Genomic DNA, 21,985 nt, shown 5'->3' on the forward strand with positions numbered 1-21,985 from the left:
CCCTCCTTCCTTCTCAGCACTTTGCTCTGAACCCCTATCCTGATTTCACTCATCCACCACCCAGTCCCCCCACTCAGCACCTCGCCTTCCTGCCCCACCAGGGCTCACCCTCCCCGGCTGCTGTCCAGATTTTAGCATCCTTCCCTAGGGTGGCTGCTGCTTTGGCTGGGGAGAGAAGATGAGGGGAGGAGGAGAGAGGAGAGGGGAAGCAGGGAGGTGAGAGAGAAGAAGGGATGGAGGGAGGGAGGAAAAGGGAGGGAGGGATGGAGAGAGGGAGGGAAAGAGGGAGGGAAGGAGGGGAGCAAGGAATTCTGTAATGGAAACTAGGCAATTAAAAAAAAAAAAGGCAGCAGGGTGGGGGCAGGGCAACTGCCTGACCAGGGATAAAAGGCTCTGCTGGCGTGACTGGGAGACGCCACCCCACTTCCTCACCCGGCACCAGAGGGACCAGAGCAAGCATCCTCCTCCTCCACCCCTGCCAGAGAGCCCCAAGCCCACTGCTCACCCGTCCCTGAGTGTCCTGCCGCCATGTCCCCGGGGCCCTGGATCCCCTGCAGACTCCTCGGCTCCCACCTTCTACCTGCCGTGGCTAGAATGCTCCTCCTTCTGGCGGTGCTCCATGTCTTGGCTGGAGGTAAGGGAGCAGGGGGCCTTGGGAAGAGCCTGAGCCTGGTGGTGGAGTGGGAGGTCGAGTGGGGGCCCGAGGGATGCTGGATGCAGGATGGGGGGGGTGGCTGTCCTCACTGTGAGTTGGGGAGATGGCAGGAAATGGGGGGATCTCGAGAGGCATTTGGAGGAGGTAGTGGAGATGAATAAGGAAGTTGAGGGCCTCAGGGGTCCCTGAGCAAGTCCTGCCAAAATGGTGGACCCCGGGACCATGCTTGGTCACAGTGGGGCAGAAATGGCGTGACAAACATGGTTGTGGTGGGAGGGTGGATGGAGGAGGGTGGATGGAGGAGGGTGGGTAGAGGAGGGTGGGTGGAGGAGGGTGGATGGAGGAGGGGGTTGAGGGTGGGATCATGACCTAGGTCCCAGGAGCAGTACTGGGGAGCAGGAGGAGGGGGTGAGAGGTACCCATCGGGCCTCAGTACCCTGTGCATGCAGCCAGGACAAGGGAAGCTTGGGTGCCATCTTTCCAGGGAAGTGTGGCTGAGGGAAGGGTCCAGAACATCCTGGTAACACCAGAGCTCTGGCTCTAGTGGCAAAGTCATACGAGGTCCTGAACTCCATCCCCAGTACCCCCCAAAATAAAAGCGGCCCTCACTGGCTGTGTGGAGGTAATGTTGGGGCACAGAGAAGGTCTGGGGTTTGGGGGACTCTGGGCACCTTCTTATGTGGCTGGGGTGGGAAAGAACTGGGTCACCTGCTCTGCCTGTCCACTCCTAGCCCGGGCGCAGAGCCCGGAGGACGACCACAGAATCATTGGCGGCTACCAGTGCAACCCCAACTCGCAGCCATGGCAGGCGGCGCTGCAGGCGGGCCCCTGGCGGCGCTTTCTGTGCGGAGGGTCCCTGCTGTCTGACAAATGGGTCATCACCGCTGCCCACTGCGCCCGCCCGTGAGTGACCCTCCCTCCATGCCTACACCAAGTGTGTTGTAGAGTCTGCAGCCCCAGAGCTCCGCTGCAGTAGCCACGTGCCTGGTTTGCAGGGGATGTGTGTGGGGGGGAGGTGAGGGGTATCTACAGAAGAGTCTAGAAGGAAAGGCAAAGCTCAGGAGATAGAATCCAGAGAAAATATTTTTCTTTTCTTTCTCCTGAAAGAAATCCACTTTGGCAGCTTAGAACCCCTCAGCTGATGTCGAAAAGAACTGGTGGCTGTGGGCCAAAGTGTTCCAGATTCATTCCCCATTGAGGGCACAGAATCACAAAGCACTACCTAGACCCCAGAGCCCAGTTCAGAATATGGTCTACCTCTACTGCCTAGAACTCCTCAGACAGCTGTAAGAACACTGAGTCAGAACCTAGGATGCATTCCTGAACTCAGGCTGAACTTGGAATTGAATCTACTGTTTCTTTGAGCATCTCAGCGTCTTGAGCATTGCCTAGAATTTCTACCCCAGACTCCAAGAGACCAGAGAGCATCTGGAATAATACAGAACCCAGAATGAAATCCAGCTTTAAGTTCCTCTGATCCAGGATATGCTCTAGAGCTCTGTCAAGATTTACAGCTTCATCTTAAAGTCTGGGGCTCAGACCACAGTTGAGACTCAACAGCCCAAACGGTAGCCTATCATTCGCCTAGAGACAGAGTCTCACCTAGAACTAACAGGTCACACTAGATCGTAGCCAAGAACGTCATCTAGAAAAGAGAGTTTGATCTAGATGGAAGTTCCTACCAAGGTCCAGGATAGGTGATCTGTATCCCCTACAATCTGTTAGCTCGGGTCGTGAGGCATGGCTTGCTTTGGAACCCTCAGCCTTCGTCAAAATCCAGAACCTAAACTGAAGTCACAACACAGAGGCCAGTCAGGGGAGAACTCTTCTTGCTCATCCTAAAGCAGGAGACTAGAAGTGACTCACCCACGAATCTAGAGTAGAGTCAAAACCATGCCAAGGTCTAGAACTCAGGGTCCAGGCTAGAACCAGCACAGGGGTCTAGGCACCACATGGATTCTGAGGAAGCACCTAGAGCTAAAACACAGGGCTCGTTCAGACGTCTTCACACCCCCCAGGAGAATTAAGCCAAGAACTCAAGGCATCGCCTTCTACCCAGCGCCATGTGAGAGGGGGAAGTGGCCTGGGGTGAGGCTGAGTGAGGGGCAGAGGAAGTCTGCAGAGGGGACTGGTGGGAGAAGGGGAGGGTCCCTGAGTGGGCTCTGAGCCACGTCACTCTCGGTCCCGGGCCAGGATCCTTCACGTCCTCCTGGGCAAGCACAACCTGAGGCGGTGGGAGGCCACGCAGCAGATACGGAGGGTGGTCCGCCAGGTGCCGCACCCCCAGTACAACTCTCGCACCCACGACAACGACCTGATGCTGCTGGAGCTGGAGAGGGCTGTGCCGCTGGGGAGGGCCATCCGGCCCATCCCGCTGCCCTCGGCCTGCGCCAGCCCCGGGACGCCCTGCCGGGTGTCGGGCTGGGGGACCACCTCCAGCCCCGTTGGTAAGAACCTGGCACAGGGAAGAGGAAGCAGGGCTGGGGGACTCCCTGGGTATGGCAGCAGAGGGTATAAGGGATGAGGGCTGGGCCCGGACCCCTGGGTCTGAGGGAGGAGGACTGGGTCTGGATCTCCCCAGGTCTGAGGGAGGAGGCTGGGCCTGGACCCCCGGGTCTGAGGGAGGGGGCTGGGTCTGGACCCCCGGGTCTGAGGGAGAAGGACTGGGTCTGGATTCCCCCAGGTCTGGGGGAGGAGGCAGGGCCTGCACCCCCGGTCTGGGGGAGGAGGCTGGGCCTGGATCCCCGGGTCTGAGGGAGGAGGAGGCTGGGCCTGGACCCCCGGGTCTGGGGGAGGAGGCTGGGCCTGGACCCCGGGTCTGAGGGAGGAGGCTGGGCCTGGATCTCCCCAGGTCTGAGGGAGGGGGCTGGGTCTGGACCCCCGGGTCTGAGGGAGGAGGCTGGGCCTGGACCCCCGGGTCTGAGGGAGGAGGCTGGGCCTGGACCCCCGGGTCTGGGGGAGGAGGCTGGGCCTGGATCTCCCCAGGTCTGAGGGAGGAGGCTGGGCCTGGACCCCCGGGTCTGAGGGAGGAGGCTGGGCCTGGACCCCCGGGTCTGAGGGAGGGGGCTGGGTCTGGACCCCCGGGTCTGAGGGAGAAGGACTGGGTCTGGATTCCCCCAGGTCTGGGGGAGGAGGCTGGGCCTGGACCCCCGGGTCTGAGGGAGAAGGACTGGGTCTGGATTCCCCCAGGTCTGAGGGAGGAGGCTGGGCCTGGACCCCCGGGTCTGAGGGAGGGGGCTGGGTCTGGACCCCCGGGTCTGAGGGAGAAGGACTGGGTCTGGATTCCCCCAGGTCTGGGGGAGGAGGCTGGGCCTGGACCCCGGGTCTGGGGGAGGAGGACTGGGTCTGGATTCCCCCAGGTCTGGGGGAGGAGGCTGGGCCTGGACCCCGGGTCTGGGGGAGGAGGCAGGGCCTGGACCCTGGGATCTGAGGGAGGAGGACTGGGTCCGGATTCCCCCAGGTCTGGGGGAGGAGGCTGGGCCTGGACCCCGGGTCTGGGGGAGGGGGCTTGGCCAGCATTGGGTCCCATGTGGCCTATGTCCCAGTCCCGACCCCATGTGTCCTCACAGCCAACTTCCCACCCAGCCTGCGCTGTGTGAACATTAGCATCTTCTCGGAGCAGGCCTGCCGCCAGGCCTATCCAAGAGCCATCACGCCCAACATGGTGTGCGCCGGCGTCCCCCAGGGCGGGAAGGACTCGTGCCAGGTGAGGGCTCCTCTGCTGTGAGCGGCCCTGTCTGGGGATTTGCTCCAACGCCCTCTGGAGCCCAGGGCCAGTGGAGATATAGGGATCAGGGATGCCCAGCTGGGCCCAACCCTGGGTCCAGGCCATGCTGCCACCCTGCCCCAGGGCCCCTGGCCACTGTCCGGCCCCTGCTTCTCAGGCAGCCAGGGGTGACCTAGCCCGCTCGGGAAGGAGGAGAGCAAGGCCAGGAACACATGGAGTGAGGGCGCCTGATGGGGTGTCCAGAAACCAGTGGCCATCTCACTGAGAGGCAGAAGCAGGCAGGATGAAGACAGAGAGAAGAGGGAGGAGCCAAACATGGTGGTGGCGTGGGGGACACAGCACGGGTCCAGCGAAGGGAAGCCATGTCTCTCTGGGGCCCGAGGCCGGGACTGGGGTGGGAGGTGAGGCTCATGCTGCTCTCCTTCCATGGCTGCAATCTGACTCTGTCTCTGCCCCCCATCAGGGTGACTCTGGGGGCCCCCTGGTGTGTGCCGGGCAGCTGCAGGGCCTTGTGTCCTGGGGGATGGAGCGCTGCGCCCTGAGTGGCTTCCCGGGCGTCTACACCAACCTGTGCAAGCACCTGGACTGGATCCGGAGCATCATTCGGGGGCCTTGATCACCCACGTGACTGCTCGTCAGCTGCCCCTTGCGACCTCAGGCCCAGGGGTCCAGGCCCAGCCTCCTCCATCAGTCTGGGAACCCCTACCTGCATGATCCTCACCTTCACTTCTGTCCCCACCCCCACCCCATCCCAAACCTGGGAGCAGTGGCTTAGGTTTTTCTCTCTGCATCTCAAATGTCACTACTGTCATTTTTCAAGACCCTGCCCATCTCCCCCCCCCCCCCCGGGCTCTGAAGCAGTCACACAAAAGCTCCAAAGAAGACCATTTTCAAAAGCTTCAATGTGTCTAAAATCAAAATAAATGATGACAAGAAGGGAATCGTCTCACGTATCCTCCATCCCTTCATTCGGTTCATGTAGGGGCCATCCACAGTGGCCGGTGCCGTCCCGACAGGTGGCTGAGCAGAGTGGGGGCTGAGCCGTTCCCTGGGGTCAGAGCTTCCCCGAGCCCATGGTGGGCCCTGGGGTAGGACTGGACTCTCTTGAGCTTCTGAGCCATAGGAAAGTGTGAATTCATCACCCTTGAATTCCCAAATCAACAAAGCCATTCCTGCTAGCCACTGAGGAGGCTGAGATCTGAGGCCTGGGGTATAAAGCCAGCCTGGGCAGGGAAATTTGAGAGGTGTATCTCCAATAGCCACCAAAAAGCTGGAAGCGGAGCTGTGGCTCAAGTGGAACAGCACTGGCATTGAAGCAAAAAGCTCAGAGGCAGTGTCCAGACCCTGAGTTCAGGTTTCAGTACTGGTGCATGCATGCACATACACCCAGATACAACAAGCGGAGGGTGTGATGGGTACAAAGGAATTCGAGGGAAACCCAGGTGTTAGTCCAGTAATGAAAGGATGGTGTGATCCCCTCGTAGAGCGAACCAGGGTCGGGAAAGAAGCCTTGGGAGAACACAAGTGCAATGGAGTTTGCTTTTGAATATAGATACACTGGATGTGAAAACAAAAGTTCAAGAGCAAGGTCTGGCTGGTGAGGGGTCAACGGCATGAAGATGGAGGTCGAGGTGAGATCACACTGGCTCGAGCATGGAGCCCTAGCAGGCGGCTCAGTGGAGACACCAGGGCTGAGCCCTGAGGAGGAGCAGTTGGCCAGCGAGTTCAAGCTCCAGTACCAGCACGGAACACACCTTGTTCTGCTATGGAAATACAAGGGAAATCAAAACCTGTGTGGCTATTCGTGAGACTGGTTTAAAAAAAAAAATAAAAAACAAAAACCTGATAGTTGGCAGCTGAGTACCATGGCTTGTCCCTGCAAGCCCAGCAAGTGGGGGGAGCTGAGGTGTGAGGATCTCAGTTCAAATCCAGTGAAGGTAGGAAATTCTGGGAGACTCATCTCCAATGAACCACTGGCTGGAAGTGGAACTGTTGCTCAAGTGGTAGAGCACTAAGCCTTGAGAGGAAAAGCTCCGAGAAAGAGCCCAGGCCCCAAGTTCAAGCTTCAAGACTGGTGGGCGTGCACGCACACGTACACACACAAACACACACACACACACACACACGCGCGCGTGCACAATAATACTTGCAAGACACTTGCTGGCTAGTTATCTAGTGCCATTGAGAGGCTGTGAGAGGGAGGAAGCTGGCCAAATGGACCAAGCAAGAGAGCCCAGGCGCAGGGGGTGGACGAGGCAGACCTTCTAACCTCGGTTAGTCCGATGGAACTGTGGTGTTTGGGGAGGAGCTGGAGACCAGAACCCCAAGGATGGCCAACCCCACGCTAGAAAAAGAATCCCTCCATCTCTCCAGGAGTTGCGTCTCCCTGCATGTCCAGCCATGGAGGACCTGCATGCCTGTGTGCTGGGCTCCCTCCCATCCACCCTGTCAGTCCCTCTCTGAGTCTTGTCCCTTGGTGTCTCTCCCAGTCTCCTCGCATGGGGGGGGGAGGGGGTCCTCCTCCAGGCCTGGGTGTGGGGCCCGACTTTCTCCACCCAACCAGCAATTCCAACCGGAACTTCCAGTTTCTGCTTGACAAAGAATCCCATTTTGAAGCCAAGCTAGGGTGAGGCTGTTCTGGGAACCTTGGCTGGCCTCCATCTCGGCCTTTGCTCCTTTACCCTACAGGGGCCAGGGTCCCCCCAGGGACATCTCCTAATCTCCTTCAGAGTCCAGTAGCTCATTTAAGGAAGCAGGTATCACAACCGGGGCCACTTAGCCCACGGGGAAATGGAGGCACGGGGTCGCCATCCCCTGGCATCTCCACAGGCTGAACCACCTTTTCCAGTCGACCTTTCTGGGAGGCTGCTCTGTGCAGGGGAGAGGCCGGGAGGTGTGAGGGATGGTGCCTGGATGGGGGCCAGCCTCGGGGTGACTTTCAGCCGTGGGCTCCTGGTTGTCTTGATAATCAGGCGCGGGGCGGGAATGCCCAGCCCTCAGTGGGTCCGTGACCTCGCAGACACCCAGCTCACTCATCTCCACGCTGACCTGGCACTCACCCCTCGGCAGATGCCAAAGCCAGCCTCCTCTACACTGGGCCTCCAGCCTCTCCCCACATGAGAAAGCCTTTCTGGAAGCATTGGGGCCAGGGCCACAAGAGGGCACAGGTACCCCAAACAGCCCACACAGCCCTGTCACCTCAAATGACCCGGCAGCCTCCCTCCTCACCCCACCTGAACCCAGCTCTGCTCTGCAGGAATGAACCGGGCGCCCACTCAGAGTCCGGCCCTGGGAGGCGGAGCCAGTGGAGGGTGGGGACTCCCAGAAGCCTCTGTGTCACCTCCACAGGACCCCCGTGGCTGTGTCCAGCCCCTGGCCCCCATCCCATGCTCCCCCAACACCCCAGTGTCCAGCCACAGTGCAACAAGACCCCTTGTCAGCAACCAGACCCTCTCCTCAGCTACCTCCTACAGCCCCCACCATCCTCACCACTGGACCCCCAAGTCCACCCCCTGCCAGGCACAAACCCTCTTCAGATGCTGGTGTATGTGTGTGTGTGTGTGTGTCCATCCTGGGGCTTGAACTCAGGGCCTTGGCCACTCCTTATCACTTAGCTGTTTCGCTCAAATCTAGCGCTTTATCACGTGAGCTGCAGCCCCACTTCACTCCCCTCCACCGGCTGGAGATGAGTCTCAGGAACGGTCGTGCCAGGCCTGGCTTTGAGGCTGGGAGTCCCTGTGGCTGGGTCTCAGCCTTCTGAGCACCTGGGATTGCAGGTGTGAGAAGCCAGTGCCGGCTCAGAGGCGCCATCAAACCAAACTCCTTTTTCTGGCTTCTTGGTGAGGAACAGCGTGTTTTGTGGCACGTTTTGTCAGGGAGCCGCAGGACAGCTTTGAAGTGTAGCTCGCCAAGCGTGAGCCGCATTCTTCTTACCCAAGTCCAGGAGAACCAATTCTGCCAGGTGGAAACAGAATTCACCACCACCCAAGGCTGGCCCAGCACGGCGTGGAAGAAGACAGCAGGAGAACACATTTCATCCCTGTGTGTGTGTGTGTGTGTGTGTGTGTGTGTGTGGTTCTTCATCAGCTAATGTCACTGGGGACTAAACCAAGATAAACACCTTTTCATTTATTCACTTATTTTCTGAGATAAGAGTCCTGCTGTGCAGCCCGAGGCTGGCCTTGACCTGTGGCTCCCTCTGCCTCCACCACTCAAGGGCTGGGATTACAGGGCCGGGCGGAACTCCACGCTGGACAGACACCTAAAATCCCCGGTGTTTTTGGGCATGCATGGCCGCGCGGAGGAGGTCTCCGCGGAGTCTCCGGTGCAGCCTGGCCCCTCCCGCGCCCGCGGCCCCTCCAGCGCTCGCCGCCCCGCTGACCGGGCCTGCGGTCGGTCGGGGTCAGCTCCCCAGCCCCGGGACCCCGGCCAGCCCGAGCCGCGCTCCCGAGGACGCGAGGACGCCAGTGCCGAGCTCTGACCCCACCTCCGTCCTCCTAATCCCTAACCCGGCCCCTCCGCCCCCTGGGTTAATGGAGGGGCCCCACCCGGCCGCAGTTCCAGAAGACGCCCACGAACCCCAACCTCCACCTCTTCCTCCTTCCTCCCCCAGCCCCCAGAGCCCGCTCCCTCCCGGGAGCCTCCCCAGGCTGCCCCCCAGGCTGCCCCCAGGCTGCCCCCCGCCGGCCCCCGCCCGGCCCTGCCGACCCCGCGCTCCGCAGTCCCCGCGCCGCCCGGGTCTCGCCGGCCGCCCGCTCCCGTCCCAGGGACAGGGGTGATGCTTCACCGTTGGCTCCTCTAAAGTCCGGGTGAGAAGGGTCGGAGGTGCGGCCCGGGATCGGGGTCCGGAAGTGAGAGGGGCGAGGTGCGTGGAGGGGCGCGGGGGGGGGGGGGGGCCGCGGGGGGCGCAGGGGGCGGCCCTGGGGCGGGGGGGCGGGGCCGGGGTGGAGGGGGCACGCGGCGCGGGGGGGGGCGGTCCCGGGGCGGGGAGGCAGGGGGGGCCGCGGGGGGCGGCCCTGGGGCGGGGGGGCGGGGGGCCCGCGGGGGACGCAGGGGGCGGCCCTGGGGCGGGGGGGGCGGGGCCGGGGTAGAGGGGCACGCGGCGCAGGGGGGGGGCGGCGGGGGGGGGCGCGGGGGGCTCAGGGGGCGGCCCTGGGGTGGGGGGGCGGGGCCGGGTGGAGGGGCACGCGGCGCAGGGGGGGGGGCGGCGGGGGGCGGCCCCGGGGCGGGGAGGCGGGGGGGGGGGGGCCCGCGGGGGGCGCAGGGGGCGGGGCCCGGGGCGGGAGTTGATCCTCCCCGGGGTGGGGATCGGGGCGGGGGTCGGGAGGTTGGTCCTCTCCGGGATGGGGCGCGGGGGGGGGGAGGGGACACGAGGGGCGCAGGGGGCGGGGCCCGGGGCGGGGATCGGGGTGGGGGGGGGGGTTGGTCCTCCCCGAGATCGGGGCGGGGTGGGGGGGTTTGCCGTCGGCGGCGCCCGGAAGGTCACCGCGGGTTCGGAGGCCGACATGGGCGGGCCAGGCCCGGGTCCCAGCCGGCCTCCCGCCCCGCCCCCTCGGGACCAGCCCAGGCTGGGGGTGCCGAGCCGTCGGGGGGGGCGGGGAGGGGGAGCCCGCACCGGGAAGCTGCGCGCGGGGGGCGGGAGTGCAGGGGTTAAAAGCCATGGGCCGGGCTGGAGCTGCGAGCGGCGGCGCTGAGCTCTCGGGGGCCCCCACTCAGGTAGGGTGGGGGGGCAGGAGGGGGGGACCCGGAGCCCGCGAGGTGGCGGGTGCGGGGCCGAGGAGGAAGACCCGCAGAGCGGGGCGTGGGGGGCCGGGGGGACCGGGCTGGGATGCAGCGCCGTCGGGGCGCGGGGGGGGGGGCCGGGGGCTGCAGGGATGAATGGAGCCCGAGGCTGGGCGCGCCGGCCGGGCTGCAGACGCGGGGTCCAGGCGCCCCCTCACCGCGCCCCTCCGCCTCTCCCCAGGCCCCGCACGTCCCAGAATCTCCATGTGGCCCCTGGCCGCCCTCGTGGCCTGCCTGACCCTGGCCCTGTCAGGGGGGTGAGTACGGGGTGGGGGGCTGGGGGCAGCTGGGGACAGGGGCGCCCCGCCAGGGGAGAGGGCGCGCCGCCCCACCCCTCCCGCCCCGCAGGACAGCCTGACCCTGCCTGACCCGCTTGCTAATTGGGGTGGCCCCACTGACCCCCGCTGACCTGCGCCGGCCAGCCCGGAGGGGGGCCCTGCGGGGGTGGGGGGCCCCCATGGGCTCGGGTGAGCCTGGCCACGCGGGCCGTCTCTTCTGTAAGCTGGATCTTCGCAGGTCTGGGGAAATGGGGGGAACCCGATTTGACCCATTCTCCCTCCTCAGCGCCTTCCAGAGCTTTCCAGTTCGCTCTAACCTTAATCCTTGGGGTGACTCCACCCAAAACTTGTCCCCAAAGATGCCTTGCCTCATCTCTGAAACACCCTTCCCTGCCTTTGCAGGCAAGGCCTCTGGCCGCAACGTGAAGGCACGCACCATGCATTCGCTTGCTCCCTCCTTCACTTGTTCATTCATTATGTCAGCAGCCACTCAACTCTGGGCACTGTGCTGGCTGCTGTCTGGACACCCAGAGATACACGGCCCTGGCTGCCCTCGGAGCCCACAGCCTAGCTGGCAGGGGTGGCGGACGTTATTCAAGTAATTACTCAAATAATTAGCTGATAATTAATTAGGGAGGTGAGGTGAAGGTTTGAGGAGAGGGGAGGGAGGGGCTAGAGACAGAATAAGGGCTTCCAGCCTGCAGGCTTTGCTCCTCAAGGCCCAGAGGAGGAGGGTCGGAGTGCCAGATGCCCAGGTACCCAGCATGCGGTGTTGACCTTGGCCAGAGGTGAGGCAGCTGCACTCCCAGGATTCCCTCCCTTCACCCCTCCTGCCGCTGGGCCGGGAGCCGACATGCTGTGTCTTGTAAAATCCTAAACAGCCGGATGAGGTAGGTGCTTTATAATTACACCCATTTCGTGGCTGGAAATCCGGAGACTGGGAGACAAGAGGACACTGAGAGGCCTGAGTCAGGATCCTAATCCAGGCTCTCCGCCCTGACCACCCTGTCCTGGGCTCAAATCCCTGTAAGCCATCCTCATGGCTTCTGGTTCTAATGAGCTTCCTAAAGTCAGCTGAAAGCCAGGCGTGGTAGCACACACCTGTAATCCCAGCTACTTGAAAGAGCAGGAAGAAGGAAGAGGGGCAGTTCCCGGCCAGCCAGGCAAAGTTAATAAGCCATAGTATAAACAAAATACAAATAGATGGGTAGCTAGGGTTACAGGCGTAAGCCACCAATGCTTGCTTCCTTGATTAAAAAAAATTGAAATAAGGGGCTGGGAGTTTGGCCTAGTGGTAGAGTGCTTTCCTAGCATGCACGAAGACCCAGGTTCGATTCCTCAGTACCACATACATAGAAAAAAGCCAGAAGTGGTGCTGAGGCTCAAGTGGTAGAGCTCTAGCCTTGAGAAAGTCCAAGGACAGTGCTCAGGCCCTGAGCTCAAGCACAGGACTGGCAAAAAAAAAATTGAACTAAGAAGTAATATGCATATCATTGTTCGGAACAGAGTTCATTCTCCAACCTCAAAATAAATAAGGCAAATATTTAACAATAAGCCATAGCATGTTTGCTTGACTGGACCATCTGAAACCACAGGTACTTTGCTCTTTTGTTTTTGACACTTAGATATTGCTATTTAGTAAATAACTTAATGCATTTCAAGTGTTTTGCTCCTGGATTTTTTTTTTAAATGTCTGTCTTCTTCTGATTTTAAAAGTGAAAACCAAAGCAGACACCTAGCTATGGTGGCTCAAGCCTGTAGTCCTAGCTACTCAGGAGGCTGAGATCTGAGAACAGGATCAGCTAAGGGACAGTGCCCAGGTTCTGAGTTCAAGTCCCAGTACCAGCACCAAAGACAGGCAGACAGACACAAAGACCGAGAGAACTGGGTTGCAATTTAAATCACTTATCTCCCATCTCTGTTTCAACTAAAATGACTCTCTAACCCCCCCATAACTCCCATCCCTAACTCTAAAGTAGGCAGGTGGGGTTCAGTCCCAGGTTTCCCCTTGTGAACGGGAAGCTGGTCAGGGGAGCAGGGCTCCCATCCTAGCTCGTAATTAGGATGAAGATTTTACGTGTGATGCGGGACTGGAACTCGGGGTGTGATGGGCCCTGTGATGACACAGCACCCCTATCTGCACTTCCTCACCCAAGGGATCAACCAACTGCAGAAGGAAAATATTTGGCGGGAAAAATTGTGCCAGGACTGAACATGTCTGGACCTTTTTCTCCCTTGGCATCCGTCCCTGAGCACTGCGGTGACAACTGTTTACAAAGCAGTTGGCTTTTACGAGGCTTCATAAATCATCAGAAGTGATTGAGGCTGGAGGGGAGGATGTGTGTGAGTTTACGGCATGCCTGGAGCACCCCTGCATTCAGGGCCCCGAGTTCTTGGTGTCTCCCTCGCAGGCCTACAGACATAGAGGGATATCTGCACTCCTCAGCTGAGGAAACTGAGGCTAGTAACTTGTACCAGGGGGTATGGTTTTAAAAGACAAACAGCATGTTTGTGACTAGACTCTATGCCACCCTGCCCACAGCTGTGCCTCCATTGCCAGACACCAGGCCTAGCACAGACGAGGCTCACTTACTGAGGACCTGCTGTGTGGGGCCCGGAACTGAGCCTGAAGAATGGTGCTCTGATTAGTGAAGTCACCTCTTGTCAGGGAAGCTTCCAGTCGGGATGGAGAGAAAGGAAAGAAGGAAGGGAGGAAAAGAGGGAAGGGAGTGAAGAAGGGAGGGAGGGAAGAGACTGGGTTGGCAGACTGCAAATGTATAAACATTTAGGATGCTGGCATAACCATCAGGCAGGGGTCGGCCCAAGATAGTGGCAGGAGTTGGGGAAAGTAGATGGTCAGGACATTGAGTTGATGGGTTATGAACCACAAAGGAAAGAGGAAAGTGAAGATGATCCCTAGGTTAGGTTAGAAGCTGAATGCTGTGGTGGGAAAGACAGGCAGGGACAGGCTGGGTTGAGAAGACCGGAGATGGAAATATGAAGTTTAAGATGTGTATGAGGCATTCAAGTAGAAGACGACCAGGTCAGCAAGAGAACTTAACCTGTGTTAGTACTTAAGGTCATGGAGGTACCTAGTAAATTAGTCTTGAAGGTACGAATGATGGGATGGGTAGGTGGATGAATAGATGAACTGGGGGAAGATGGGGGATGGTGGGTGAATGTGGAGAAAGGATGATGGGTGATGGATGAATGATGATGCAGGATGGATAATGGATGGGTAGATGATGGAAGGATAGCTGGCTGTGTGGATGGAGGGATGGTGGGTGGATGAATGCATGGTGGATGAGAGGTGCAGGATGATGGATGGATAATGGGTGGATGGAGGATGACAGATGGAAGGATGGGATGATAAACAGATGATAGAGAATAGAGGAGGGATAGATGTGGATGAGTGATGATGATGGATGGATGGAGGGAAGGATGGATGGATGTCTGAATGAGGGATGCAAGCTTGCCTGGATGGGCAATGGATAGATGGTGACGGATGGAGGATGATGGATGCATGGAAGCAGGGCTGGGGCCTAGGTAGTACCATATATCAGTCTGACTTCCGCCTCCTGAAATCCAAGATGACAAGAGGACACAGGTGGAGAGAAAGCTGAGCTCCCACTCACTTGTCAGAATCATCCTCATCTCAGCGCCCGCTGGACAGACTGGCTTCTCTATAGGAAAAATAAACTTGTCCTGACTCATCTGCGCCGGATGGAACATGGCGGCTCCCGTGGGCCATGGTCCATTCTCACCTTCCCGCCTCCCCTCGCACCTCCTTTCCCTAACCATCTCGCGTCTTCGCAGGCATTTCCCGGGACTACCCCAAGATCCTCAATGGCACCAACGGAACCCACGGCTTTCTCCCCGGCGGCTACACCTGCCTGCCCCACTCGCAGCCCTGGCAGGCCGCCTTGCTGGTGCGAGGCCGGCTGCTCTGTGGGGGGGTCCTGGTGCACCAGCGATGGGTCCTCACTGCAGCGCACTGCAGGAAGGAGTACGTGGGGATGGAGCCTGGGCCAAGGGGCGGGGCTGAGGCGGGGCCTGGGGGCGTGGCTTGGGCGGTGGGGCGGGGCTGGGGTGGGACCTAGGGTGTGGCCTGGATGGTGGGGCGGGGCTGAGGAGGGACCTGGGGCTGTGGCCTGGGTAGTGGGGCGGGGCAGAGGCGGGGCCTGGGGTGTGGGCTGGGTGGTGGGGCGGGGCTGAGGCGTGACCTGGGGGCGTGGCTTGGGCGGTGGGGCGGGGCTGGGGTGGGACCTAGGGTGTGGCCTGGATGGTGGGGCGGGGCTGAGGAGGGACCTGGGGCTGTGGCCTGGGTAGTGGGGCGGGGCAGAGGCGGGGCCTGGGGGTGTGGCCTGGGTGGTGGGGCTGAGGGACCTGGGTTGGGGCGGGGTCTGGGCCATGGGGCGGGGCTGAGGAGGTACCTGGGGTGGGGCCTGGGCCGTGGGCGGGACCTGGGGGCGTGGCCTGGGTGGTGGTGGGGCTGAGGATGGACCCAGGGTGGGGCTGGGGCGGGGTCTGGGCCGTGGGGCGGGGCTGAGGAGGGACCTGGGGGCGTGGCCTGGGTGGTGGTGGGGCTGAGGATGGACCCAGGGTGGGGCGGGGTCTGGGTCGTGGGGCGGGGCTGAGGCACGGCTGAGGCGCGGCCTGGAGCCACTGCAGGATTAAGTGTTGAGGCTGGAGGCAGGGCTGGGGCAGGCCTGGCGGTGGGATTGTGGTTGAGGCGGAGGCAGCTGGGGTGGGGAGAAGGCCCGGGTGGATGGGGGCAGGAGCGGGGCTTGCACTCTGCCCTCACGACTTCTTGCCGTCCCCGCAGCGGGTACACCGTCCACCTGGGCAAGCACGCGCTGGGGCGCACGGAGAGGGGCGAGCAGGTGAGGGAGGTGGTCCGCTCCATCCCCCACCCCGAGTACCAGGTCAGCCCCACCCACCTGAACCATGACCACGACATCATGCTGCTGAAGCTGCGGGAACCCGTGCGGCTCACCGGCCAGGTCCGCGTCCTGCCGCTCTCCCGGGACCCCTGCCTGCCGGTGGGCACCTGCTGCCGGGTGTCAGGCTGGGGCACCACCACCAGCCCCCAGGGTAAGCCCAGGGGCCTGGCAGGAGTGGGTGGGGAAACTGAGGCAGGGGTGACTGTGTTTATCTAAAATACAATACAATAATATATAATAACAACCCCCCATACAACTACTTAAAGATAATTTAAAAATTGTATGTGAAAATGAATATCAACGAAGATATCATACTAAATAATAAGCAACATTGTATGCTATATATATATATTTTTTTTTTTTTTTTGGCAGTCCTGGGCTTGAGCTCAGGGCCTGAGCACTGTCCTTGGACTTTCTCAAGGTTAGAGCTCTACCACTTGAGCCACAGCACCACTTCCGGCTTTTTTCTATGTATGTGATACTAAGGAATAGAACCCAGGTCTTTGTGCATGCGAGGCAAGCACTCTACCACTAGGCCAAACTCCTGGCCCTATACTATATATTTATATATTGATGAATAATAAATGATCAATGTTTGATATAAATTTGTAAACAGTATTGTAATTTTATATATTCCTACCTACATATAAATGAATTATCATGATCTTATCTGTAAAAATATATAGGAGAGTATAGTACCTGTAAATCCTTTAGGAATGTAAACTATTAATATGTAATTAATATATATGAAATAGATAGGAATATATGCCTAAGAATTATATCAAGCAAATATGTGAGGGTTTTTGTTTTGTTTTTGTTTTTGTTGTGGGTGCTGGTCCTGGGGTTTGATCAAGGTCTGAGTGTTTTCATTCAAGGCTAGTGCTGTACCACTTGAGCCATGGCACCACTTCTGACTTTTTATTTTATTCTACTTTATTGGTGGTTTATTGGAGATTAGCGTCTCACAGACTCTCCTGTCCCAGCTGGCTGTGAACTGTAGTCTTCAGATTTCAGCCTCCAGACTAGCTGGGATTATAGTGGTGAACCACTGTTAACGGCCAGTGAACCCAGCCGTTAACTGTGTTCTATAATTCATAAGTTATGAGTTTAAATATAACTCAGGTTATAACATGCATTTACAAATAGTATCATGTATTTCATCAGTGATCTATTAAACTACATTTACAATTTAGAAATATACATATTGACACATACTGTCTATACATATCACTGATATCTTACACGTTATAAATATACAGATTCATGCATTATCATATGCATATTTACATATTCTAGCTTCACATTATCATTTATAATGCACTTAGAGTATAAATATGGATAAATGATACACGCCATGATATGGTTACATATTAATAATTGACAAATACATGCCTTGTCTGGATGTCTAGAATTCATGACAGCAGCAGGCCTGCCTGGCCAACCCTCACCCTCATTCTCTTCTGGGCTTTTTGCAATTTCTTCCCCCGCTCCTGCCACCCCTTCCCCTCTTTCCACATTCTCTCTTTCCCATCACTCCCACCCATCTGTTTCCTGCCCTTTCTTTCTGCTCAGCTCTGCTTGCAAACTCAGGGGTCAGGCGCCTCCTCACAGGCTCCCTGAGACCCTCTCTCTGTTCCCCAGTGAGTTACCCCAAAACCCTGCAGTGTGCCAACATCGAGCTGCGCTCCGATGAGGAGTGTCGTCAGGTCTACCCCGGGAAGATCACAGCCAACATGCTGTGTGCAGGCACCCAGGAGGGCGGCAAGGACTCCTGTGAGGTGAGGGGGGCTGGGGGGCGGGGAGGCAAGGCTGGGGGGAGATGATCTGCCTCCAGCCCTGGGAAGGCACACTGGTCTTTGTAGGAGGAGCTGCGCTGGGCCCAGGGTGGCAAGTACAATTTCCCCTTCCACTTCTGCAGAGACAGAATGGCTGCTCAGATCCCTATCTGCCACCGCAGTCTCGAATGGGAAGGTTTGAGTTTCAAGTGACAGAAACCCAACTCAGACTGACTTAAACAATCTGAAAAAAGCTCACTTTTGTCACTGAACGTCCAAAGGTTGTTCAGGCACAAGGCGGGGCCAGGTGTGCCAAACATACTTTGGGAACTCTGTCCGTCTCCCTCCCTTTCTCTATCTATGGGACTCCATGTGTCTGTGTCCCCATCCTCTGTCACCCAGTCTCCCCATCTCTGCCCTAATAAAGATCTCTTTCTTTCTCTCTCCCTCCCCCGCCCTCTCTCCCACCCCAGGGCGACTCTGGAGGCCCCCTGGTCTGCAACCATACCCTCCACGGCATTATTTCCTGGGGAGACTTCCCGTGCGGGCAGCCCAACCGTCCTGGCGTCTACACTCGAGTCTCCAAATACGTGGATTGGATCCTCAAGACCATACAGGACCAGCAGCCCCAGGAGCAGAGATGGACAAAGGGCCCACAGTAAAGGCCAGGCCCCTCCACCATCCCCACCTCCCTGTCCCTTCTCCCCAGGTGCCCAGTTGAGGCCTATGTTTTCTCCCCATTCAGTGTCTAAAGAGCACCCCATTTTGGGCCTGTGCTCCCCAGACACTGTGTCCCAACCCAGACAACATCCCTGGCCTCCATCTGTGCCATCCCAGCTGCCATAAAGCCAGATAGATACATACCAGCTCGTTCTATCCCAGCCAGCTTCTCTTAACCAAAGCCTGTAATCATCGCTACTCAGCCTGGCAAGAAAATCCAGGAGACTCTCATGTCCAGTTATCCAAAACAAGACAGGCAGAAATGGAGCTGTGGTGCAAGTGGTAGAGCATTAAAATTGAGTGCAGGGAAGCGGGGAAGGGGGAGCTCAGGGACAGAATGCAGGCCTTCAGTTCAAGCCCCAATACCAAGGAAGGAAGGAAGGAAGGAGAGAGAGAGAGAAAAGAGAGCGAGAAGAAGGGAGGGAATTCCTTACAGCAACTGAGTCCTCAGAACCTCACAGTTTGGACCGCAGATGCCCCAGGCCGCCCAATACCCCCATTCTCCAGTGCCAGCCCACCAGCATCCCTCTCTCACTCCCCACATCCACTAACCACCACCTACACTCGGACTTCTTCAGTGATGGCCCCAAAGGGCCTTCGCTGTGGACTCTGCAGTCCATCACAACCCCTGTCCCCTGTCTGTGTCGTGCACTGGCCCTGTGAACCACCTTGTGCAGGGTGTCTTCTTCTAATCTCTGTCTGGGACCCCGAAACAGAGTGGTGAGGTGCTTATACCCGGTGTCTGCTTACTGCAAATCCCTGCTTTGAACAAGTCATAAAATTTGGAGCATCTTTGTTTACTATTTTGTTTTGTGTTATCTTCGTTAGGGGTCTCACTAGTCCAGGCTGGCCCTTGAACTCACATCCTTCCTCTTCAATTCGTAGGAATAGACCCTAATAAAAGATGCATGGCACTGTGGAGGAGCACAGGCCCGCACGTATGATTTCCAGTGTATCAGTGAGTTGGACCCAGTTTCGTCCCCACCTGCCATACACGCACGCCACTCGTGTACACAGCCACTCTGTACCTGGTCACAGTCACCCTCCCTCCTCCCTTCTACTCCCCACAAGCTTCCCTGCTCCATTTCCACATGTATACATAAGATCTTCCCCTCCCTGCTTTTTCTCTCTTTTGCTGTCCTGGGCTCCGGTGCTGTCCCTCTGCTCCTTCTGCTCAAGGCTAGCACTCTACTGCTTGAGCTTCAGCTGCACTTCCAGTTTTCTGTGGTTAATTGGAGATAAGAATCTTGTAGACTTTCCTGCCCTGGCTGGCTTTGAACTGCAATCCTCAGATCTCAGCCTCCTGTGTAGTTTAGGATTATAGGTGCAAGCCATGGCCCCCGGTTAAGAGCTGCCCTTTAAATAATTAATCATCTAAATCAGCTTTTCCCCAATTAAAAAAATGCAATAATAAATGAAATTAGGAAGAGCACAATAAACGAGATAATGGCAAAGATACAAGATAACCAAGATAGACAAGGATTACTTTAATAATTGGACAAGATACATAGTGATACACAATATCCAGAGATGCACAATATTGGAATGGATTAAGAATGAAAAGAGACTGGGATGAGGCTACTAGCTTACCCAACTTTCTCCACCTGAGGATCAAGCACTAAATATACCAATGACAATTTTTGAAAAACATTTTAGCCAGGCACCTGTAAACCTAGCTACTCAAGAGGCTGAAATCTGAAGATTGCTGTTCAAATCCAGCCCAGGAAGAAAAATCTGACATTCTTATCTCCAATAAGCACGAGAAAGACTGGAAGTGGTGCTGTGTCTCAAAGTGGTAGAGTACTAGCCTTGAGCAGAAACGTTCAACAACAACAACAACAACAACAACAACAACAACACACACACACACACACACACAAAACGACAAAAAAATTAATACCCTGGCAAGATAGTGCAAGCCTAGATACTCTCCTGTAATCCTAACTACTCAGGAGGCAAAGAAGAGATCAGGAAGATCAAGGTTCAGGCCAGCCCAGACCAAAAACAAGTTAGCAAAACCTCATTGAACCAAAAAAACTGTGTTCCCAGCTAGTTCTTGGCAGTAGACCAGACCTTCTCTGAGAAATAATTAAAGCAAAGAGGAGCCGAGGCATGGCTCCTGAGATAGACTGGCCTGTGAAGCTAAGAGTTCAAACCCTAGTACTGCCTACCTCAATAAATAAATAATGTATAAATAAATATTTGCATCTGTTTGCTTCCTTTTATTATTTATTCACGGTGAAAGGCCTTACTATGAAATGCAGGCAGTCTGGAATTCACAATCCACCTGCCTCCAGCTCACGATTAACTTGGGGCTACCGGCATGTACTACCCTGCCTGTCTCCTTTTTCGAACAAAAAACACATCAGACTGACCTCCGACGTCTGTGGGTCAGGCAGCTTGCTTTTGCAGATGGAAAGCCCTAGAAACACCGTGGGCAGAACGAATGCTTAAGAAGAGGTGGGTGCCGTTGTTATTGTTACGGACATAATTGGTGTGATGCTGTGTCTCCCAGGTCCTGGAGCCACAGTCAACGACTTTGAGTGACAGCTGGGGATTGCAGAGAAGAGGCAAAGCTGGGGATTGCAGAGAAGAGGCAGCCGCCCAGAGCTCTTGTGGAACAGAAAATAATGACATGGCTGAGCTGGGGAGTCTTAAGTACTCACAGCACTAATTCAGGAAAGCCAGCCAGGCTCAGCCTCCAGCCTCCCTCCTCCCTCACCTGGGATTTCCAAGCCACCTGCGCTTTTGGCCCGGGGGAGTTTCAGTGACAAGTCTGTGGGGGGAAGGAATGCATTCCACAGCCCTGGGAAGGCGCAGTTCCCAAGGAGTAGGAAAGGGGCTTTGCCACAGGGTAGCTGGCATTTCCTGGCATTTGTCCAGCTGGGTTCAGTCCTGGGAAGACCTTTCAGTTTACTCTTCCAGAGCCCCATGCGGGCAGTAGTAGAGTTTGGCAATAGTGTCACTGCCCCAGGGGAAGCTCATGGGTGATTTTACCCTGTCCAGCCTGGAGGGGGCAAATTCCCCAGAAACCCCAGAATTTAACTTCTTCAGCCTGGAAGGTTTGTAGCAGGTGTTTGGCCCTGCCTCCCGACTACTAAAAGTAGGAGGAAAGTGTGGCACCTCTGTCACCAAGCTGCTTTTGCTGGGAGTTGGTGAGGAACGGTTGTGCATGCATACCAGCCTGGGCACTAAAGACAGTAAGACTCTTATCTCCAATTAATCACCAGGCCCAGAGTTCAAGTCCCACAACCACCAACAACAAAAAAGTAAAGCCAAGAGTCAGACCTGGTTTGCTTTTGCACAGGAGATGGAGTGTCACACACAGCCCTAGACTTGAAAACACACCAGTCTTGCTCACCCATTCCAGCCCTGCCCAAACTGACCAATGAGCGGAGCCACCTTACAACTGAGCTCGGCATTGACCAATCAGCTATAGGCATTCTCCACAAGCTTCAATGCCTATTTTACATAAGGGACCGCAACTGACCACAGTTTTGAATTCCTCACTTGCCTACAACAACCTAGATGGGAACCCTTGATGGGAATTAGTCCTAGGTAAACTATTAAGCAATACTGATTAAAACAAGCCTAAGAAAGCCTTGCTTGTATTTCTCTGGGTCTTGTCTTTCTACCATGATTAGGTCCAATACCGGGCTCTGGTAAACACACGGTGATGGTTGCCCAAAGGCGAAAGCAGCTGAGGACATAGTTTTTAGATGTGTTTCCACAGTGAAGGGATACGTGGCCATCTTTGGTGTGCCAAAGCTCAACACTTGAGGGTGTTGTGTTGTGAACCCTTGCACAGGCATGGTACCAACTGCATCTTTCTCCTGAAGTGCAGTTGTGACATGATACTGATACACAGACACCAGTGGCACAGATCTGAGGCCATGAGGATGATGTCATACCGCATGCACCTTTGCCAAAAGAATTTGTCTGCTCAGTCCTTCAGATTTGCAAGTCCTCATGAAGCAGCTCACACGCACGGTCACAATTTCTGAGAATCGCTTGTTTAGAACAAAGACCCCTCCTTTTTTGACTCTGTCAAAACAACCAACTACTATGACTCTTAGCAGCCCCAAGCCAGGGAGTGGTGGCTCAAG

General features: G+C 57.1%; 2 protein-coding genes across 2 annotated transcripts; both read left to right on the plus strand.

The window, feature by feature from the left end:
- The first annotated feature begins 541 nt into the window (after positions 1-541).
- Klk14 (kallikrein related peptidase 14) lies at positions 542-4,998 on the plus strand. The gene is made up of 5 exons (XM_090321968.1): positions 542-634; positions 1,387-1,558; positions 2,849-3,102; positions 4,225-4,361; positions 4,846-4,998. Exons 1-5 carry the CDS (start codon positions 595-597, stop codon positions 4,996-4,998), a joined length of 756 nt encoding a protein of 251 aa, XP_090178094.1. The 5' UTR covers positions 542-594.
- Positions 4,999-10,367: 5,369 nt separating this feature from the next.
- Klk13 (kallikrein related peptidase 13) lies at positions 10,368-18,250 on the plus strand. The gene is given in 5 exon segments (XM_090323060.1): positions 10,368-10,431; positions 14,258-14,447; positions 15,267-15,535; positions 17,026-17,162; positions 17,633-18,250. Coding segments are annotated over 5 exon segments (849 nt in total). The 3' UTR covers positions 17,822-18,250.
- Positions 18,251-21,985: the final 3,735 nt, after the last annotated feature.

The sequence above is a fragment of the Megascapheus bottae genome, chromosome 31 (genome assembly GCF_031878675.1).
Source record: "Megascapheus bottae isolate mThoBot1 chromosome 31, mThoBot2.hap1, whole genome shotgun sequence".
NCBI lineage: Eukaryota > Metazoa > Chordata > Mammalia > Rodentia > Geomyidae > Megascapheus > Megascapheus bottae.

Bases quoted from the DNA above. Each gene is read 5' to 3' on its own strand.
- Klk14 (XM_090321968.1), top strand. From the start codon at position 595: ATGCTCCTCCTTCTGGCGGTGCTCCATGTCTTGGCTGGAG. The intron at 635-1,386 runs GTAAGGGAGCAG...GTCCACTCCTAG, and splicing joins GCTCCATGTCTTGGCTGGAG to CCCGGGCGCAGAGCCCGGAG. The intron at 1,559-2,848 runs GTGAGTGACCCT...GTCCCGGGCCAG, and splicing joins GCTGCCCACTGCGCCCGCCC to GATCCTTCACGTCCTCCTGG.